The sequence below is a fragment of the Haemorhous mexicanus genome, chromosome 1 (assembly GCF_027477595.1).
Source record: "Haemorhous mexicanus isolate bHaeMex1 chromosome 1, bHaeMex1.pri, whole genome shotgun sequence".
Lineage (NCBI taxonomy): Eukaryota > Metazoa > Chordata > Aves > Passeriformes > Fringillidae > Haemorhous > Haemorhous mexicanus.
In genome coordinates, this window is record NC_082341.1 from 124907722 (window position 1) to 124922753 (window position 15032).

General features: G+C 36.4%; 1 protein-coding gene across 17 annotated transcripts in view; it reads left to right on the forward strand.

Annotated features, from left to right (window-relative positions):
* SULF1 (sulfatase 1) overlaps nucleotides 1–14212 on the forward strand; it is a 185162-nt gene extending 170950 nt beyond the window's left edge. For 15 of the 17 annotated variants that reach the window (XM_059861906.1, XM_059861952.1, XM_059861897.1 and 12 more), the window contains 8 exons: nucleotides 935–1181; nucleotides 2868–2964; nucleotides 3052–3146; nucleotides 3555–3620; nucleotides 4112–4284; nucleotides 5259–5401; nucleotides 5506–5629; nucleotides 11808–14212. In XM_059861906.1, coding sequence (XP_059717889.1) covers nucleotides 935–1181; nucleotides 2868–2964; nucleotides 3052–3146; nucleotides 3555–3620; nucleotides 4112–4284; nucleotides 5259–5401; nucleotides 5506–5629; nucleotides 11808–12625 — 1763 coding nt within the window. In that variant the 3' untranslated portion in view covers nucleotides 12626–14212. Of the gene's footprint in view, nucleotides 1–934; nucleotides 1182–2867; nucleotides 2965–3051; nucleotides 3147–3554; nucleotides 3621–4111; nucleotides 4285–5258; nucleotides 5402–5505; nucleotides 5630–6554; nucleotides 9848–11807 lie in introns of those variants that run through there. The other 2 variants (XM_059861979.1, XM_059861971.1) reach the window with 2 other exon arrangements.
* Nucleotides 14213–15032: the final 820 nt, after the last annotated feature.

Below are 15032 nucleotides of genomic sequence, written 5' to 3' on the forward strand. Positions count from 1 at the left end.
TTTTTGGCCTTGACTGTCAGTTTTATCATCTTGGTTTGGGTCAAGTGCTTTTAGCAAAAGAAGTAAAAAGTATAAGTAAGGTCTTTCAGATGGAGACCAAGCAGAGGTTCTCTTGTACGTGAAATTAAAGACCTCTCAAAAGAGTTAATTGTCTTAGTTATTCTTACTCATATACACAGTAACTAAAAGAGCTGTAACCCTTCTAAGCTCAGAGCTTTCAAGGGGTAAAAGTGGCAAAATTAATCTCACTGTATCTCTGCAATACAGCAACTCTTTGGTGGTCTGTGGCTTGCACACATACATACAGATGATGTATATGTCGAAGTACATGTACATATATGTCGAAGTATATATACATATATACGTAGATGCATACAGATACTGATGTCTGATGGATTCTTACCCTCTAAATTCTTACCTTTAAAATGGAAAAGGTGTCAACCTTTTCAAAATTAATTTTCTACTCTAAAGCATGCATTAATATGTCACATGCCAATTTACAGATGGTGGCCTTGTTTCACAGTACTGAATGATTTCATTTTCTAAAGTGGTTTCTAATCCTGTGTTCTCTGATTCTTTTTAGTGTCTCTTTCTAGATATCTGATTTCAGAGATACTGTTTTTTATTTGAAGATTTAGATGCTAACTGTAGCATAAGGTCAGGCTAACTTGAAATCCAAACCTTGAAGCAACCAAAATTTCATGCTACTCATGGAAGTGTGGAGCACAATGTATCAAAAAACATTAAATAAGTTTCTGTAAAGTCACAGAAAAAAATCAACTGGTTTTATTGAACTGCATTCTTCTCTTTGGAATATGTTTTTTGTTCATGGCACGGATCATGTATATACACATGTACCTACATATATACATGTACATGTACATATACATATACATATACATATATTTGACTGTGAATGTTTCTTCTGGTTCAGAATACAAACCTCGATTTGTTCACACTCGCCAAACCCGGTCCTTGTCTGTGGAATTTGAAGGTGAGATCTATGATATAAATCTGGAAGAGGAAGAGCTGCAGGTGTTGAAGACCAGAAGGATCACCAAACGTCACAATGCTGGAAATGAGGAGGAAGGAGAGGAAACTGCTAGTGCTGCTCGTGACACTATGGTTGCTGATGGCACTGATGCTTTGGGTCAACCCAGCTCTGTCAGAGTGACACACAAGTATGATTGCTTTCTCTGTATGGTATTTCTGTTTCTTAAAACCAAATCTTCATTTTCTAGCTGTACTCTTTCTCCCTCTGTACAATATTTAGGAATTTGAAACTGACATCATAGATTTTAGATACACCTGAGCTGCATTTTTTAGGAAGTGGAATAATTTATATTTAGTACCTGTATTTTAATTGGAGACCTCTGGTTTAGGTTCTATTTCTAGACAGAAGCAGGCATCTCCAGAGGGAAATTCATACATTGTATCAAAATATGAATCTTATGATGGATTAATCACCCTCTTAAGCTGGTGCTTCTGCTGTTTTTTATAAAGTTGAGACTAGCAGTTTAGCACAGAGGCCTACATCTGAAATGACTGAAGTCCCACTCTACATGGGGACAGATTAGATCAGCTACATCATGTTTCTTAATGCTTAGTTGCTTGCAGCTGTTAGCACTAGCCAAGAGACATTAGACCTGTTTATTCAAGATACACTAAATCTGAATGAAAAGGCAAATATCTCAAAGTTATTTTTAATTTTAAAAAGTTACTATGATTTCTTTTAAAATCCAGGAATATGTAGGCAAAAAAAAACTTTCTTGAATCTCTTTTATTATATGTAAAATGTAAATAGAGTTTATCTCTTTTCTTTTTTTTTTTTTTTTTTTTTAGGAGAACACAAAGCTTAGTTTTGAATAGGAGAAATTATCCTTTCTTACACTGATAATTTCCAGCCATGGAATTATTAAAGCTTAAAATAGTTTTCCAGAAAAAAGTACGATTTCTCCATAAAGTGTTTTGACCTTTACAGAACAGCATTACTTTCAGAATTCTTTGAGTGAAGAAAAAACCAGAATTGGATAGCATTGGAAGAGATAAGCATCTACATCTTTTTTCTGTTATTTTCTCAAAAATTAAAAGAACTTATGATGGAGAGCCCAGAGAAAAGTTTTGTCTATAAAATTATATTTCTCTAATTAGGAATTGCTGTTTGTCAGCATGGTGACTTTGAAAGCCCAGCCTGCACTTTGCTGGATTTTGTCTCAGTCCACTGCCTCAGTCTTTCTTGTGCTTTTTTTTTTTTCCTCTTGCTAGAGCTGTTTTTTCAAACACAGTTGTGAATATTTTTGTCATTGTGCTGTTTTTTAACCCAAGTGCTCTGTAGACTTTTTGTTTAATGATGTGTTTGAACTCCTTCCTCTAACTTTGGTTCTTCTTGGTCTTTATTGATTATATTGATCTTCAGCCCTCTGACTGTATGTTCTCTTCCTGAGTGTTTTGCATGCTGGAAGATGAGAAGATGAGCCACATTCATGTGGCAAGAAGAACGTATTTCTCAGCAGCTGGTGGTTAAATAAACAATGGCACATTTGATTAACAAGGGGCTTTAAACTCTGAGCAGATTTTTACTTCAGTTTCAATTTCATTTCTGATTGAATAAGAATGTATTGAATTTTTTGCTTAGCAGGCACAGACCATCTGTTGTGGATGACAAGTTTTCCAGAGAAAACAGATAAAAGCAATTGTTACTATTAAGTCAACAGAGGAAGACCTCATAGAGTTTTTATCTGTTTACTAACAATATAAAAAAAATTGATTAGAAATGTTGGAAGAAAGAGAAAAAATGGGAAAAAATGGGTGGGTAACTGGGAAACAAGTGACCTTCATTTTCCTATTTCTTAAACTCACATCTACAGATGTTTCATTCTTCCAAATGACACTATTCACTGTGAGAGGGAGCTGTACCAGTCTGCCAGAGCCTGGAAGGATCACAAGGCTTACATTGATAAGGAGGTAAGAGGTATTTTAAAATCTCAGTGAAGTCTTTACACTGATAGCTTTTCAAAGAATAATTATGACTCAGAAATGTTCTGTTTGCAGATTGAAGCTCTCCAAGACAAAATTAAGAATTTGAGGGAAGTTAGAGGCCACCTAAAAAGAAGAAAACCAGATGAATGTGATTGTAGTAAACAGAGGTAAGAGAGGTGGCACTAAATACTGAATGCTACTCCAATTTCTAAGGCTTATGCATTTTCCAGGGATTTTGAGATTGAAAATAAAAAAACAAAGCTTTATTGATATTTATGACCTTTGTAGGCCTCTTTTTTAGTTAGATATGAGTAGAAGCTACTGTGAACCACAAGAAGATAAACTTTAACATTTTAAGATTACATATGTTTGTATTCTACTAACATGTTTGAATCCAGCTGTAGTTCTGCTGTAACCTAGCATAGGATCACACAGATAGAACTTCCTTAAATTAAGTTAAAATTTTAAGTCTATATAGTTCCTTAAAAAAATGTCAACCATGGTATATTTCTGTTTTGGTTTTGTGTTGAAAATAGTGTAATTAATTAATAATTCCTAAATTTTTTTCCCTGTAGCTATTACAACAAAGAGAAAGGGGTAAAGGCCCAAGACAAACTCAAGAGCCATCTTCATCCCTTCAAGTAAGGCTATTATTAACCTCTCATTCTCACAGTTGACTTTTTGGTAACTGGATAAATGTAGTTTTGGGCATTTGAGGAGTTTTTTTGGTTTGGGTTTTGTTGTATTTTTTGTGGAGAGAGGCGAAGGGAAGAAAAGGTCACATGTAGCAAGCTATCACAAGAAACTTTCAGTAGTTTTGGGCCAACTTGTGAAAGTTTATGGATAATATTTCTTCAACCTATGGATCGAAAAAGGATGAAAATAGTATTATCAGAAACTGGTCAATATTTTTTTAAGAAGATCCAGTAAAACCTAAATGCAGCAGTGCATCCTTTCTCATGCATGCTGAAGGGAACACCTTATCTTAACAGCTGGGGAAGCCGAGCTAGAAGGTCCTGTTCTCATCCTTTCACCCTTATAAAATCCAGAAAGATGTAAAAACTGCTAGTGCTGTTGCTAACCAAACAGAGACTGTTCTTAGTCAGCCATGCCCAACTTCCTCCCTGAACAGAGAAGCAGCACAGGAGGTGGATGGCAAACTGCAGCTGTTCAAAGAGAACCGGAGAAGGAAGAAGGAGCGGAAGGGAAAAAGGCGCCAGAAGAAGGGAGATGAGTGTAGCCTTCCCGGGCTGACATGTTTCACCCATGACAACAACCACTGGCAAACAGCACCATTCTGGAACTGTGAGTCTTGTGTCAAAATGCAGATGTGATCTAGGTTATCCTCTGCTGTATCACTGGTTTTTCACTTCATGCAATCAGAGCATTGTTCTGACCTTTAATGTTGTCAAAAACTTCAGCACATAAAAGGTCTACTTTAACATTTTTATTTCAAAGTATATAATAAACAACATATAGTGAACAAAATGCAGATACTATCCCTTATGACTTCTTCCCATTATTCCACTTTTTATATGCTAAAATATTTTCAAAATCACAACTGCTAGCACTTGTGTATATGAACAAAATATTAGAGGTAAGGATATTTTAAGTCTCTTTAAGATTCAGGGTATATAGATTACTATCCCATTGAGACATACTTAAACTTTTCTCAGGATTCAGCATTAAAACCCAGTATTTTTCTCACTTGTGATGATGGAGAAAACTTTATATGCAGAAATTTCAAGGTCAGGTGGTGACTAAGTTACAACTTATTTGACCCCAAACTGAAAATTTGCTAAGAACAACTTTTCATTTGGAGAAAGAAATTGTCTCCTAGTGATAATCTGTTTTGATTGTACTAGGACTTCCGCTATGTACTTTACATTTAAAAATATTCCAAAAGTAGTCATATGCATGATTTTTGTTATAAAGACAACAATTACATTAGTTAATTTCTTTTTAACTGCAGAGCAACAAAAAGTTATGAAAAGAGTTCTCATATTGCTGTGCATTCTGGCAATGCTTCAGCAACAGTCATGGGGTAAAAAAATGTCCTTTTGACAAAGTTCACAATCTAGAGAGGGGCTACTGTATTGTAATATGATTTTTATTTTTATTAAGTCTGTTCACAGCTAGTCACAGTACCCAAATCTAAATAAATGTAAATAAAAACCTATGGCAAAGCTAGTATTTTATTACTGTGATTTAAGGTACTAGTAGAAGAAACAAGCATATTATTTTGACTGGAAACTAATAACTTTTTTTTATAATTACAGTGGGCTCTTTCTGTGCTTGCACAAGCTCCAACAACAACACTTACTGGTGTCTGCGAACAGTTAATGACACCCACAATTTTCTGTTTTGTGAGTTTGCAACTGGCTTCTTGGAATATTTTGATATGAACACTGATCCCTATCAGGTAAACCCCTTTCCCTGTTACAAAATGTCATTCACCAGACTCCTCCAGGGTTTCCTCAATTTTTGTTAACAAGCATCATTTCCCTCGGCTCCTCTCTTTCTCAGCTGACCAATACAGTTCACACAGTGGAAAGAGGCATTTTGAATCAATTACACGTCCAGCTTATGGAACTGAGAAGTTGTCAAGGTTACAAGCAGTGCAATCCAAGGCCAAAGGGACTTGAAACAGGTACAAGATAAATAGTAGTGTTTATTTCCATTTTATTAACATTGTTTTCATCTATTTAAGTTGTAACGGTATCCATGAAGTGTCACTCTTCTAAGTATTGCTCTGAACAATTTGGAATTATCCATATACACCAATCATGCACATCTGCATGACCAGGAGGCTTCTTTGCAAGTCTGCACAGGTTATTCTTGACAGATATTGATGGAAAAACCCATCATTTCACAGAAATGCTGCAGAAGGGATATCATTATTGGAGCTAATCAATAACAGCTGCATGCAGACTTTCACAGCCATAACTCTTTTCTCTCTTGCAGGGTTTATTTCATTAGTTTTTGCCTCCCAGTATCAGGTGAGGCATTAAATCCTGTGTTTATTTCAAATGCTGTTTGCCTGTGTCAACAACTTCAGGTTCCTTACCACAACTGAGACTTAACATTGCAAAATTCTAATCACCAGTAACCTCCTTCATTTTTGAAGAAAGCAGCATTTCTTTACAAGAGTCTCTGAGTAAAACAAAGCTATTTTTACTTCAAGTCTCTGGGATTCATTGCACTCAACAAAGCTATTTTTACTTCAAGTCTCTGGGATTCATTGGTTGATTGAACATTGTGATTTATTATTTTTTCACAGGAATGCTCCATTCTACATAATTTGTGGTGTTGCCTCTTTGTATCTCTTTCTACATCTACCAATGTTTCTCTTTTTTCTAATTGTTTTGGGGTTTTATTATTTTTGAAAACCTGTGGGCTTTCAGTTCTTTTATGTAAAACTTCCAGGAAATCTTTGTTGGACTGCAGCTCTGTCTTTATTTAACACAGTACATTTCTTTTTAGGAATTAGATGCTGTGCATGGAAAACTACATTTTGAATGGTTTTACAAGTTCTAAACACTAACAAAAGTTACTCTTGTATTTTCCTATATCAGGAAATAAAGATGGAGGAAGCTATGATCCACACAGGTATCCACTCTTTTTTATTCTCCTCAGCAGCTTCTTTCCAAATAATTGCATGACTCCAGTCCATTTCAACTAATGTCTGTATCCTGCCATGTTGCACACAGCGTAGCTTTTGATGCATGCATTTTCTAACTACCCTACACTGAACTTGGCCATTGTTTTTTAGATCTACCATTCTGCATTTAACGTAGCTCATTGTCATAGCAAGACTTCATACAGCTCATATTTCATGCCTGTACTCCTTAGATGTTTGCCCAAGGAAAATTACACAGGAAGAATCACCTCTTTTGGGTTGCTCTTGTGTTATCGTGTTGATTTTGGATGGGTTGGAGGTGTTTTTCTGGTTTTATTTAGTAGATCTTCACAGCTGCTTTTTGAATGTAAACTAAGTATGCTTAAAAGGCTTTCTGAAGTACAAAGAACCTAGTCAAACCTATGGAAGCAAAGCAAAATCTTCTCACTGGCTTTTGGAAATGTTGGCAGATACCACTTTAAGCAAAAGCAGTGCTCAATATGAGCAGCCTGTGCTCTGAAGCCAGCAGGAGAGTGTTCAATTTAAGTGTGACAGAAAGATGAAGCTCCTTTGGGCTGGGACCAGATCAGACAAGCATGAAATAAAATTTCCTTAAAAGGTTGTATTATTTGAACTGAGGAAAGGCACCAGGTGAGGTTTTTTAAACCTAACACTTGAACCTGAGGAATACATGACAGACATCTCTTTGAAAGTATATTTTTTCTGTTTAAAAGTATACTTATTGTACCTACATGTTCATCATTCAGAGCCCTGTGTCTCCTGGTGGAGAAACCAGACAGACATATAGCAAAAACCTGAAGAGACTGAAAAAACTGTTCTTGTTCTCAGGGTGAAAAACAGATTAACATCTGTGGAGTGTCATATTTAGACTGGACTCCTTTTCACAGTTTATCAGTTTTATACATTTTCACCTCTGTACACTTTGGAGGAGTAGCTGCTGATATACATTGCTTACTTGAAAAGTAAACAAGGGAGTCCAAGGGGTATACAAGTCTACATAAAACCTTTTACACAGAGTCTTCTGTAAAGAACCTTTTCATTAGTTTCCAGGAGTCAGAAAAAAATTAAGCTAATGTATTTCAATGTGTAGATCTCAATTTAGGCAGCTACATTTGATCTCAATCAATTTAAGCAGCTACATTTTCTTTTGCAGCCAATTTTGTATTTCCTGATTTTGGGATCTAGGAAAATGATAAGCTTTCGTTTGGCTTGTATCCCACTGTTTGCATTGCTCATTACAGCCTGCTGTGAACTGGTTGCTACAATGATAGAAAGCAATCCCTGTAATTATGCTTTTAAGCCTTTCATTAGAAGAAGTCCTTGTAAGTAAGCATTCCTCATTTTAACTACAGGTCTAACAGAAATGGCATTTTTGAATTGTAGGATTATATGAAATAGAGCACGCAGGATTAATCTTTAAATTATATCTTCCTACACTGTTTAGCAACAAAAACATTTAAATTTTTGATACCAAAGAACGTACAATAAACATTTTAGTAATGTGACAAATAGCAGTATAATATAATATAAGCAATATTGTTCTGTGTTGTGGCATTGCAGACACCCAGTTTCTCAATTTACACATTCAGCATTTTGATTCAAGCCCCATCTTGGTGGAATGTTTTTCTTTTCTTAAACAAAACAAAACCAACCAACCAAAACAAAACAAAAATTACCAATTCCCATTTATCAGGAATCATTACAATGATTTAATAGTGGATCCTTTTGTTGCTGCCTGCAGAGAACAGTTGGAATAACAATGGAAAGTCATCTAAACTGCTCCTAAGGCTTCCTTCAGATCATGTATCTTCTCACTTAGACCTGTTTCCAGTTCAAAATGCCCTGAGTTAGTGAAGCACTGCCTGTGCTGCAGTAAGGCACTGGGCCAACAGGCCCATGTGGAAATAGAATGATGCTGTTTGCTTTGCACAAAGGGACAGAGAGCTTCAGCAGGGAAGAACTGGTGCCACCTCTGCCCTATGATGGACGGAGTGTGGCTCTGCAGACAAGACTGATAACAGGATGTGTGAACTGCACATTCCTCTCTTCTCTCTTACTTGTCTGAAGTTCTTCAAAGCCACCAAGGATATGATTTTACCCACCTGTCTCTAGTCTCAAAGGAGACATATTCAAATCTCTTATTAGTTTTGAGATAAAACAGGCACAGATGGCATTATAGAGGATGCCAGGGTAGGATAAATGGAGAGTAAAGCTTAACTAAAGCTTGATGTACAAATGAAAAAACAAACAGCAAAACAAAACAAAAAAAAAAAAAAGAGCAAATTTTGCTTTCAACAGCTAGCAACATTTTTCATTTTTTTTTTCTCTTTTGGATCTATGTCAGAGCTGAGAAATTCCAAAATATTGATCAAGGAAACTACTGCCATGCTGTTTCTCAAATGCAACTCATCTGCACTTTCCCATTTCATACTTATTTGTAACAAAATTTCTTACAGGGGAAAAACCTCTTCTTTCCTCTCCTCTTCCCTCTGTTTGCTTTAATTTCAGTGGGAGATTTTCATGCTTACTGCAAGTTGTGGAATTAAACTGTGAAGTAATTTGCTCAGTCAACCAAAATAGCTCTAGGACCTTAAGACTTTGCTTCCCTGTTTGTTTAACATATATGAATATAAGTTATCTCTGTCTTCAAACAAGCTATTTTCCTCTGTGTGACACAAAGATCATGGAACAATTCCCAGTGCCTTCCCAGCTGTGAAACTTCTCTGAGACTGCAGAAACAGTGCCACATTTAGAGAGCAAAAAATAGATCCAGAATGAAGGACCATGTAGCTCTGACTCAGACTTTCAGCTATTTTGTAGGAACACTGCAAATCCTTTGCTGATCTTACTCCTGTGCAGCACAGCCCCATTGCCCTGATGCTGAGCCTCCTCAGAAATCCTGTTCCTCTTTACTGGTCCCCAGACTTCCCCACTGCCCAGCCTTCCACCCAGCTCAAGCCTCTGTTCCCCTGCTGGGGATGGGCAGCAGAGGCTCTCCTGGACCCAAATGCACCTTTATAGCTCTTGCTTTGCCCCCCCCAGTCCCCTGGGCTGTCCCCAAACCTGTTACCAGTCAAACAGCATCTCTCCTGTTCCAGTTCCTGCCATAACATAACAACCCTCGTGACTGTCCCTGCAACAGTTTGTTTTCCTATACAGGCTCTGACTTGGCAAAGGAAAAAAAAAAACCAAACGCTACCAATAAAAATAATAGCAGAAAAATTTAAATATTGTTGCATCTGCAGTGTGGTTAATATCTTCGAGGCTTTAGTGACTAAATTCCTTGCAAAAGCAGCCCCCTGCCATGATGTTTTCTAGGGCCCTTTATACCTCTAAGCACCGGAAGAGTAAATCTTCTTTCTTGAAATCTCTGTGGTATTTAATTATCTTTTGTTTCAGGAAACAAATTATCCGTAATGTGACTTACAAAGATGGCTCTCATGTGGCCATGCCATGATTTCATTTCTCTTGTCTGCTTCAGGAAAAAAAGAAGATGCTATGTCATAGCTGTTCTACCAAATCCAAAAAGCTTTTGTTTCTTCCTGGATCAGGAAGACTGTCAAATGTTTGCAAAAAAAAAAATTATAGAATTTGATATTTAAAAAATAAAATATTTAAATTTTATGTTGCAAAATATTTCAAATTAAGAGCAAAGACTCAGGTGTTTTCAAATAAGGAAAGTGGTCTCCTTTGGTGGGAGCAGAGTAAGGCCCTACATTGTAAGAAAATATCAAGGTTTTTTTCTGACCATAATAGTATTTTTCTGACTTTCAAATATTGGAGAAATTCTTTTACTGTGAAATCCCAAGCTAGTAAGAAGCAAAGAATGTAATCTGTGACAGACAAAAGGTGTATCTTCTGTTCTACTTAAATAAAGAGAATGGGCAGCTTAAAATACAAGCAGATTAATGGAGATGCCAAGAACCATCTTTGGGGATGCAGGGCTCAATGTAGGTGAGGATTTGAGCTCAGTTCACATGGTTGGAATGTAGCCACTTGAACTTCTAAAGCAATTGCTACTAGCCTACCTGCCTGTACAATTTTCATGAAGAGAATAAATCATTATCAGTGAGTTAATTACTGAAGATTGCCTGCAATATCATTTGTAAGGGCAAAATCGTCACTTTCCCTGACAAATTTTTGCATTGCTTGATTTGTCTTTCCTTGTAGACCATCTTGTTGATAAAATCTTTCCAGTGAATTGAGTCTGCCCAGTGAATTAAATAAATTGGTGCTGTTCAGTGTTACTTTTCAGTATAAAATGGGCTTCACACCACAGGTGATAGAATCTGAGTCACTCTAGTTACTGAAGCAAATTTTTTAAAATATTTCAGAAATGGGTTTCTTTTGTGTCTTTGCATTTTCTGACTGTGATCAATAAAAAATGCAGCTCTGTTGTTTCTTATAGACCCATATCTATACCCTTTATTCAGACTTATTATTTGAAAAGGCTGCTAGATATTTTCTTTGAAAGCTCTTTTAAAAAACTGAAAACCTTAAGGAGATTCTCTGTTTATGTTTTGACACTATTTTACAAAGTGGTGCAGTCCTATAAATTAATTCACACCAATTTTTTACAGCTTTCATTTCCCCTAATTGCTCCATGTAAACTAAAATGAATGTTTATGAAATACATTAAAACCCCCTTTGGCTATCATTTACTAAATAAAATCTGTCTGGTTAGTTTGTAGACCATATTTTTAAGCTATCCAGAAATAAAATTCATGTGGGCATTGAAGTTCAGGTCACCAATGGCTTTCAGAGTTAGTCCCCTTTTTTATTCTTAACCATTGTTTGGTTATTGAATGTTGTGCTGGAGTGCTCAAGAAAGGCAAATGGATTATTTGTGTATTGAAACATTTTTTTCTCCCTTGAAATATCAGAGGAAGGACTTGTCTCTGAATGCCATCACAAAGCCCCATTAGACCAGATTTTGCTCTTTTTTTACTCATCCCAGGGATGTAGCAGGAGACAGGGAGTTCTTGCTGTGTGTTTGGCAGGGGCTGTGAACATAGCCAAGGCCAGAACTGTTCATCTGCTGACAGAAGAGGTGGAGTGTCTTACACTTTGAGCTACCTGCTTTATGAACAGTGGTGCTTTCAAGCCAACTGAACTAGAAACACGCATGGAAGCTTTGCTCGCACCTTTAATAGTGTTCACCAGTAGGCTTTATTCTTTCTTTCAACAGAGGACAATTATGGGATGGATGGGAAGGCTAAGCTGCCCATTTTCACTGGCGACATTGACTGGCAAGGACTGGAAGACTTGTACAGTGTGAATGAAAGTGTATATGAATACAGACACAACTTTAGACTTAGTCTGGCTGACTGGACTAATTACTTGAAGGATGTAGATAGAATGTTTGCACTGCTGAACAGTTACTACCAGCAAAATAAACCAGACAAGGATAACACTGGTCAAAGCAACGGGGACGAATCATCCACACCGTTCACCTTGGTGGAAATGACTTCTGCTGAGGAGTCCAGCGGCCTGACTGCAGAAGAGTTGCAGCTTATTGTGCCCACAGACTTTGCAGCCCTTGCTTTGAGCACAGTGAATTTAAGTCAGGAGAGGAAACTTGAATTAAACAATGATATTCCCGAGAAAAGTAGTTTGAATGATGCACACTGGAGAAATAGTCATCCAGCTGAAAAATGGATGGAGGATAAAGAATCGGACCGTTTGGATATGGATTTCAGTGGAAACGGTTTGATAGAGTTGGAGTCCCGGCATAGCTTCATGCTACAGCCCATCAGCATTCCTCAAAAAGACACTCATCAGGATAGTGACACTGTGGAAGATATATTTGAAGACCAAATGTATCTTCCCATGAGGTCTGATGAACCCTTCGTTCGTCAGACAGTAAACATATCCATTAGGGATTCACCTGTCAGTACCCAGGAAGAAGGAACTTTCTTAAAAAAAGCCAAACAGAGTCTTGCAGGAGAAAGTTCACAAATCCTAAATGCAGAAGGCAGTGCCTCAGCTCCACTCTCCTTGGATTAGATCAAGTTGTAAACCATTAAATAAGTTCTCCTTTTTCTTATTAGCAAACTAATAAAGGTAATCAAGACAACTGACATTCCATGTTTATTGTAGATACATTTTTGCAGCTAAATTGAGCCCAGTTCAGTATTTGTCTCTGTGCATTTTTTTTTTTTTTTTTATTCACATGTACATGCTTTCACTTCTCCACACTGGGAAGCAAGATTTCCAGTTTTCCATTAAAGGAAACAGTGTTAACTTTCAAATGCAGTAGCACATTCTCTGAAAGCTAAAAATTATTTCTTCAAAAAGGATGTCCAAGTCACTCTATTTCCAAATGATCCCACTCAGTTCACCCAGTATGCCTGCATAATGTCTTTTTTATCAATTATTTTAACCACTGGCAATTCTTAATGCCGTGCTTTCAAGTAAAATGCACTTTTAAAATCTGTATGCCATACCATTTATGCATCTAATACCTTACAGGTTCTTAGCTTGCTCGTTGTCTTATGAAATTGTGAAACCAATAAACAGACTGACTTGAAAGAGGTAAACAACATGGATTGTGGAAACAGACTCTTCAAACATTATCTTAGCAAAAATATTGCATGTTTTTGTTGCTTTATTAAATTTACTCTCAGAAAGGTATGGCTAATGATTGTTAACTGTAGAAAGATTTGTTTAAATTGGATTGTTTCCCTATATGTTGATATTGTCAGTATTAAAATTCCATTAATTTTTCTGACTTTTTTTTTTTTTTTTCTGATACTGGTAGAAAGGTTTACATCAGTATATAAATGTTTTTGTTGCCCCACCTGATTTTTATTATTCTGAGGAATATCTTGAAAGCATTATTATCATTTTGAGTCTTAAATTCTTTTTCTGTTTGGAACAGGCATTAAAGGGAATGATAAAATCATGTTAGGTTTTCATTATTTTAGACACAAAAGGCATATGAGAGTAAAAAATAATAGTTTTATAATAATTTTTGTTGTTGTATTCTAAATTTTTTCTTGAACTTTACCAAACATTAAATTGTATGAAGTATAACACAAAAATTACTTCGAAAATCTGTATTAGTCAAAACGTAATATTTTCCCTTGCTTTTTTATTAATTTCTAAATAATTATCACAACAGCAACAAAAAAGAATTACCTCAAACAGACGTAATTCCACGGTGACCAACTCACGGGTGTGTTTTCTGCCTGTTACATGTTATTTAGTGTAGTGAATATTTTTTGGCTATTGCAGGCACTGCAGGTTAAACTTACATTCATTACATTGTATTTTAAGTTGAAACTTTTTTAAAAAGGAGATTCTTTTAGTAGGATTTTAATAATTTTAAGAAGCAGTCTTTTTGATGGACTCTGTAAATATGTTAAAATTACTAGTTCTTTATCTGATGTATGTGTCATGGGCTGATTGATAGAAACACATATTTATGGTCATGAATGATGCTATTTGTACATAGGTTTTAAGTTACTAGGATACAAACTGTGTTTTTAAATCTTGTATAATATTTCTGTGATACTTTTATAGTACAATTCTGGCTTCGGGAAAGTCTAGAAGCAATATTTCTTGAAATAAAAAGTGTTTTACTTTACCTGCTCCAGAGAAGTCCACATGATCCAGTTTTCCTCCTGAATAAGGTTTATTTCAAAAATATGTCAACAGTTTCAGTTTTAAGCATCCATCCACATTAAAAGCGACAGGTAACAAAATAACACACAACATTCTTTTAGGGATAAATTATTCCTGGAGATGTGAGTAATGTATATATGTTTTTGTTTAAGACATGCTGTGATTTTCATTTTTTTTAATTCCAAATTCATTCGGTCCTTTCTTCCTTGAACTCCATGCACCGAGCTGCACAACCAGCAGTTCCCAGAAGTAATGAAGTGTTTCATGGAGCCATGTCTTGCTTTGCTGCTTTCTCTCCTCCCTGCACAGCTCTCCCTGTGACAGCACAGCCCTGCAGACCAGACATGGCAGGGCTTACCAAGAGTGAACCACTAGTCAGGACTTGTGTCTCCTTGTAGAAGAGTCAGCATGAAAAGGAACTTAGCTTTCAAGGTAAACTCTCTCGTACATGAACTGTATGCTTGTTTGATGGCCTCTGAATAAGAGTACTTTCATACCTAAACAGCCTCTGAATCTGTGCTTCTTGAGCTCTTCTTTCTTTTACACAGTCCTGAGACTCTGCTGCTCCTGCAGACATGAAGTTACAGGTGATGTTTGCAGGGATCAGGAAAGTGGATGAATCCAAGTGTTCAAAAAGCAGTCACTGCAATGTCAGATAGAGCCCTGGAAGAAGTCTACCCTGAAAGCACACTAGCAAGCACAGGGTGTATCTCAAAGCAGCTTTTTGTGATCTGCAGAGCAGTAGAGATGTGTCTATTCAGAAAGGCAGTGCATAGTTCATGACTTT